This window comes from Fusarium subglutinans (assembly GCF_013396075.1).
Source record: "Fusarium subglutinans strain NRRL 66333 chromosome Unknown NRRL66333_c0000285, whole genome shotgun sequence".
In the NCBI taxonomy this organism is placed as follows: Eukaryota; Fungi; Ascomycota; class Sordariomycetes; order Hypocreales; family Nectriaceae; genus Fusarium; species Fusarium subglutinans.
In genome coordinates, this window is record NW_023502348.1 from 42,341 (window position 1) to 49,728 (window position 7,388).

The 7,388-nt window shown below is 43.6% G+C and overlaps 1 protein-coding gene across 1 annotated transcript; it reads right to left on the reverse strand.

Moving 5' to 3' along the window:
- Nucleotides 1-4,761: 4,761 nt before the first annotated feature.
- FSUBG_12732 (von willebrand factor) lies at nucleotides 4,762-5,589 on the reverse strand (the record flags this gene model as incomplete). The annotated part of the gene is made up of 1 exon (XM_036677549.1): nucleotides 4,762-5,589. One exon carries the CDS (start codon nucleotides 5,587-5,589, stop codon nucleotides 4,762-4,764), a length of 828 nt encoding a protein of 275 aa, XP_036531813.1.
- Nucleotides 5,590-7,388: the final 1,799 nt, after the last annotated feature.

Here is a 7,388-nt window from a genome sequence, read left to right on the forward strand (position 1 = left end):
GATAATAGCAGTAGTTTGATAACGGAAGTATAATGGAGGAGGTTTTGCATTATGTTGCGCATAATGAAGCGTCTCTAGGGCTTAGGCAGTAAGAATGGTAATGATGACGATGACGATATCCAGACTTAAAGGTGATAGGACTATGGCTTAGCGGAACCGTTTCCATCCGGCTCATGTTAAGTCAATTGTTTCAAACAAAATTGCAAAGAGCTAATTGGTTGCTTAATCCCTAATCGGCATTGCGATCACAGGATAAGATCCGCCGAGCAGTGATCTAACTCGGTCTGGCAATGGCGCACTGTCGATCCATGAACTATCAGCGCCACTCTCTGCCGGGAGAGATTCTTTCCGTGCCCTTGACTCCTTTTGGATTTCATAGTGTCTCATAACGGCAAGCGGCATCTTTGTTCGGATGAGCCTGTTTCCGAGATTGTGCTACTGTGGGACGTGCTGGCTTGAGGTCGAGCTGTACGTAGAATGGAGCCGGTATGTGTAAGAGCCGCTTGGGCTAGATTTTGGGAATTGGTTCCAGGGGGATTTCTTGATTGACAAGTTTAATTATTCGAAATGTCTACACAATGGATCTCAACAGGGACTGCTTTTCCAAGTAGTCAAACGATCACCCATACCGACAACGATGCAGAAAAGGGCCTCTGTGACAGGTCGAGCCTTCCGACATTGCCACCCCCTGTCCACGTTCCCTCAGAGCCAACAGCTACAGAACAACGGTCGAAGAAGATACCGAGTCTCAATGCAAAGCCAATACCAATAAAGAAGCCTGTTAGTCGATGGATATCGTTCCATCTATGGTTCAATACATACCGAAAGTTGTTTGTCTTGTGTACCTCCCTGAACCTGGCTGCGATGATATCAGCTGGTCTTGGTCACTTCTCCTATGCTGTCAATAACTCCGGGGCAATGGTACTTGGCAACCTCCTATTCGCAGTCCTTGTACGAAACGAACTGTTTATAAGACTCCTCTACACGCTGACCATATGTACTTTACGAAATGTATGTAAGCCTGGCGCTAGATATGAGATGTATACTAACGGAATGTAGTGGGCTCCTTTGCGGCTACGTTTGGCAGCGACGTCGACCTTACAACATATTGGCGGCCTGCACTCCGGTTGCGGGTTATCAGCAGCGGTGTAAGAGTCCCTTATAAGTGTACAATTATAACCCGTCCCTAATACAGATAAATAGTTGGTTCATACTCAAACTCGCTCACATGATCCGCCAACGGGCGATGCAACATAGCTCCGTTATTGCAACGGGTGTTATTACAAGCATATTGATATGTATCTCTGTACTCAGTGCCTTGCCGTGGATTCGCAAGTAAGCCTCCCACAAGTCTATGCCCATATCTCGGTAACAAAGCTGACAAGAGTTTGGCAGTAACTATCACAATACCTTCGAGATATATCACCGCCTTGTTGGTTGGCTAGGACTTGCAGTAGGTCCTTCTAAGCTATCTGGAGTCGTAATTCTAACCATGGCCCTTAGATGACATGGGCGTTTGTTATCCTAAGCAATATAAATACCAAAGGTCATGGAAGATTGCTGCGCGGACAAGAAGTATGGTTTGCTATCTTTATCACGATCCTGTACGCCTAATCCCTTCCAGTCTCTCAACATAGTTAACATCTGCCAGCATCGCCCTTCCGTGGGCCACACTCCGAGAGGTCCCAGTACAAGTAGAGTTTGTAAGCAAATAATATCGAATCTTATCCAGGTATGAGCTAACAAGGCAGCCTTCGCCTAAAGTTGCCATCATTCGGTTCGATCGAGGAATGCAACAAGGACTCACCGGAAGGATAAGCCGAACCGCTGTCAAGGAATTCCACGCCTTTGGTATTATTAGCGAGGGTATTAATTCTCCATACCACTACATGGTATGTGGTGTCCAGGGCGACTTTACAAGAAAGATTCTTTCAGATCCGCCAAAGACGCTATGGACAAGAGAACTTAAGTTCGGTAAGATAGCTTATCGCTTGATAACGCTCTGAGCTCACAGAATCCAGCTGGTGTTGGGCATTCTTCTGCCATGTACAAGAGAGGAATCCGGGTTTGCACCGGAACAGGTATTGGAGCTGCGCTGTCTACCTGCATGCAAAGTCCAAACTGGTATGGTTTGACATAACATCAGTGTATATACTTCACCAAGAGCTAACACGATAAATTAGGTTTCTTATCTGGATTGGCTCAGACCAAGATAAGACATTCGGCTCAATAATAACAGACCTTATTTATAAACACATCGAACCGAAACGTATGATTCTATGGGACACGAAAAAGGAAGGCAAAAGACCAGATGCAATACAATTAATAAAAGAAACCTGGCAGCGGTTTGAAGCTGAAGTTATTTTTATAACATCTAATAGACAGGGGAACGATGAAATAATGCAAGGATGCTATATAGGTATGTTCTTAATTACTATTAATAAGGATGTTACTAATATTACATAGAAAATATCCCTGCATTCGGAACCCTCTGGGACTTTTAAGTACTCGACTTTTAGTTAAACTATAGTGGAAAAACTAAATGTAACATGCTCGCTAAAGGCAATAAGCCAGGCACCTGTCTAAAATGTAAATTAACTTTATTAAAGAGTCTAATACAAACAAAGAGACAGTATATAAGTCAAATTCTTATTTTAATATTAGTTTGCGACCCAAGATAGTTGCCAAGTCTATCAATTCTATTCCTCAGACTCCTTGCATCTACTCTCATCCCTTATTCCGCAATGGCCGCGGCCTTCTTCTTATCACTACTCCGGAAGTGGCGTCGAACCTATTGAGTCAGGGCGCATTAGATAAGAGGGACCAATGCGACTCCCATGGCTCATAATCTCCGGGGGATTTCATGCCAGGCCCTGTATTGGAACCCGAATCCGGTATCCCGGCTTATGAAGTACGAAGCTTACCAGGAAGTGGCAAGGGTGTTACTGCTCTTCGTCCTATCAAATGAGACGAAGCTTTCCTACTAGATCTTCCAACTATCCTCATTGCATAGAACTTGATCGGGCTGTTTTGGGATAAGACTCAGGAATCATTTCTCGAAAGTGCACTCATCCATCTGCCCAAGGACGCCAAAAGAAGAGTACTCGGACTGTCTAGGGCTAACCTAGTTCCGGGTCTGCCACTCTGCGATCTGTTCAAAACCAACGTTTGCGGCTTCGTGCTAGGGCATGGAACTCCTCACATTGGTTTATTTACTGGGTTCGCGGTAAACCGTTTTGAGTGAGTATGATACCAGTATGTCATTTGCTACTGACGACGGACACTCAAAAAGAATCAACCATGCCTGTGATCCAAAGTGAGAATGTGCCTTAGCTTACTTTTGGTTATTATATTACACTAATCCGTAGCGCCAAGTGCTTTCTACAGAGTCTCTCCACGCCACTTAAGGATGGAGGTCGTTGCTTTTCACGATATTGAGCCGGGGGAAGAGATCTATATTAACTGTAAGCCACTCTGAAATAAAAGAAAAAACTCGGTGTTTTACAGTATGGACTCATAATGGTCAACAGATGCTCATGGCGCCATGCCATCCACAGAGAGTCTGACTATGGATTTAACTGCAGGTACTCCCTCTGCACCGCCCCAGAGTTGGAGCGAGCGACATCCGACCGGTACCGAAGGGAATTGGAAGCGCTGCGTGTTGATATCGATATGGAACTGAGGCAACGGCGATGGACTGATGCCGCAAAACACGCCTCCTAAGCTGTTCTGAAGCTGCTTTCCGAAGCTAAGATCCTGGCGCCAGGTATCCTCGATTACTTCCGCTGACGCCTCTCTACCTTAAGTACTACGAGGAGCTGGCAAGGTTCTATCGTAAAGTAGGAGATGTTTCCATGGCGACGAGCTAGCCCTTCAGGCGATTTCGCGCCTCCATGGAACTGATAGCTATGGCACTCAAGAGCTGAGTAGATTTTTAAAGTCCTAAAGAGAGAGCACTTTCCTTTAAACTGTATGCTTATAATAGTGTAGTTCTTAAATAATATTTTAGTATATTAAATTCAGTAAGCTAAGCAATATTCCAGATTTACTGTTATTTCTTCAATCCATTTTGTAAAAATACAGGCGCTATGTCTTAAAGGCACGATTTCTAGCTTGCCCACTGTTAAACAAGTAATCACCACGTAACGAACAGCTCAAATGGGAATTCAGAAGAGAATGATCAGTTATATTTAACAATATTCACACCGCAACAGGGCTTCTATACAACATTAACAAGTATCGATGCATTATTTAGCATAAAGCTGTTATTAACTCGAGCAAGCTGAGCCTACTTAACCCAAGGGGTCCTGTATGCCGAATTGTGGATATTTGTCCACAGAATCCCAAGTCCACTAATGCATCAGACGCAGAGTATCGATTATAGTGTTGTGCTACAGGGGACAGTGGAATTGATCCTTGACTTAGGAAAGAGCACTGTCCCCCTGGCGATGTGGTTGCATAACGAGCCACTATACATACTTGGAAAAAATCCAAGTTCTACTAAGTGGGCTAGAATTTTATTTTTTCTGCTAGACTGTTTACTAGTTATAGCTATAGAAGTATTAAAGGAAGATATTAGCCAAGCAGCAATTAATACATATTTCAGTAGTAATAATAATACTTAAACTAAATAGTTACTTTTTATAACAGGCCTTTAATTTATTTTCAAAGATATAACTCTATTATTATCTCTTACTTATTTTTACATTATAATAAAGTATAATAATATATTATTATAGTTAAAACTTGTCCCTCTTACTGTTAGATTACATTATCCTTATCGAACTCCCGGTCAGCGCGGGCAGTCGGGGCTTTTTCATCCAGGTGCAGCTCAGAGGCACGCATATCAATCTTCTTGATAACCGCCCCCAGTACCACCTTGAGCAGCTCATCTTCCGACATGGATGTTCCATGTCCGCTCCAAGTCACCGTGTCGACAATGTCTCTAGTTCCAGCCTCTTTGTGCAGCTCGTCGTCGAGATGCTGCAGTGTCTTCTGTCGTTCAAGATTCGGCCCACCCAGGCGGAACAGTTGAACACCAGCCTGGTGTATCGGCGCCTTGGCCTCATCGAGGGTCCGCGCAGCGTTGATCAAGGGCGTTTTGATGTCATCGTCGAATTGGCCGGCAGTCAGCACGACGATATTGAGAGCAGCCTTCTCCTCCCCAGCTGTGTACTTGTCGCAGTACCATTTGAGGAGGCTGCCGAGCCTGGCGCCCATGTTGCACTTCCCAGCCGGCTTGACGCTGTCAAAGATGCTGCCAACCTGTTTTCCTTTGCTTGTCAAGAGCATGTTGCCCACGAAACCGCCGATGTGCGTGTAGCCCGACTTGCGGATGGACTGGAGGCCGGGCAATTTGGCCAGGACACCGCCCGGTCGGTGATTGACAAAGTACAGATCGACTCCGTCTGGATCATGCTTGGCGCAGATGGGTGCAATGCGCTCTATCAGTGTCTTGATCTCTGGCCAGTAGGGCTGCATAGCTTCTGAGTCGTCCACAAGGAACATGGTATCAAAACATCGCAGCTGCAAGAGGGTCTTCTCGAACTCGGTGTCATCCATGGCTGTTTGAGACTGGGAGGGTGACATAGTGGTTGCGGCTGGTTGTTCTGGGATAGGTTGGGAAGCTTGACTGTGATGAGAAAGAACTTTGATAGTAACTTGATGGCTAATTAATAGGGAATCTTGGAAAAGACTGCAAAATGGTCTTAAGGCGGTGAAGACATAAATGACGACTGATGTGGAGAACGGACAAGGATGTCTTAAATGCCCCACGTACAAAAGAGAAACACCGTGCCTAAGAACATTCCTGGAAGCAAAGAACTATATAAAAACACAGACCGGTTAATATAACTTTCTGTAAAGGGTGTAATATAATAGCTAGCTGCGTAGAATGACATTCTGCTCAACGCGCCAGTAGGAGCCTATTAGGTTAAAGATTAGGATATACCAGGGTTCTGATCCCTTCTCCATAATACTATTATTTTCAGAGATGCATGTATTGGGATTATTACCAGGAGCTGTTAATTCTTCTTTCCTCCTTTGCAATAGCTTTTTTTATCAATAATAAATAACTTTCTAATGTAACTGCCATCTCTAGACGATTCTTAGCAGCCTTATCTCTTTGTGCTCCTACAGAGGCATCAAATCCTTTCCTAAGCGGCTCCATTATCTCAAGGGGTATATACTTAATAGTTAGGGTTATACCAATAACATCCCCTCCGCAAACTGAAGCATCGTCTTCCACTGCCTGAAGCCACTGCCACTTAGCCCCAGAAGCCGATATCGACGGCGTATGTACAGGTAATTACACCCCGGGTGATCCTTCTCCCCCATTACTCTCAATCTGGATGCTAAATATCCCTACCTCTGACAAGACAGGATCAGAGCCTCTTGCACCTATCAGAGTCGGCCCCGAACGCACTATGACGTTGAGTTTGCGGAGATCCCGGTCGATGGCGGCTTTGTCTAACTGGGCCTTCACAGCAGGCAGAATACCTGAGCGAATATTGACTGGGAGAAATGGATCTATTAGCACTGCGACTGCTGAGGAAAGGAGAGCTTCTGCCTTTCTATCATGGTAAGCTTTGGCTTCGGTCTGGATGTTAAGAGAAGGATCGAAGACAGTTGGTTCAGGGAGCAGAGATGGGTGGCTTGGGCTCACTGTTAGTGGTGGTGCGTTGGAAGTGTGCTGAAGGTGTATACAGGACGTGTCGTTACTTTGACTGTAGTCTGTGACAAGGGTCCAGGCACTGCCGCCTGAGTTAGACTCTGTAGATAAGAAATACCTAATTAATCCATCTTTATCGCCAAGCATGTCACTAAGCTTAATGCTAAATTTATATTAAGTAAGTTTAGAATTACTCTTAAACTTATAAGCTTAGTAAGTATTATTATCTTTACCTGTTTTATACTATAGTAAGTTATTTTCTATATAGTTAGTATAAGCTTAACTTCTTATTAGTAGTATTAAAAGCTTAATCCTAAGGCCTAGGTTTATAAAAGTAATAAACTAATTAATAAAAATAGATAATAGTATTATAAATTACTATATAAATACTATAATCCCTAGTTTAAACTACTGCTTCTTTACTAATATTACCTTATCTGTTCTTAGACAAAAGGTCGGTTGGTTACGTGCTTTAGCACGTGCATTTAATTAATAGAGGTCAATTTAACTTTCGCTAACTAACTTACATAAAAGTTAACCCAATTCCTTTAATTCTAACTTTAACAGAACCTTCAGTTTAACCCCGCTATTACCCTGCGTTTATCCCAGAACTCTGTTCGCAGACATGCTATTCTTTTACTCTTATAATCTTAGACTATAACTAGCCTGGTCTTATAACTTAGTTATTAATTTAAGAGCATTACCCCTGCTATATTAA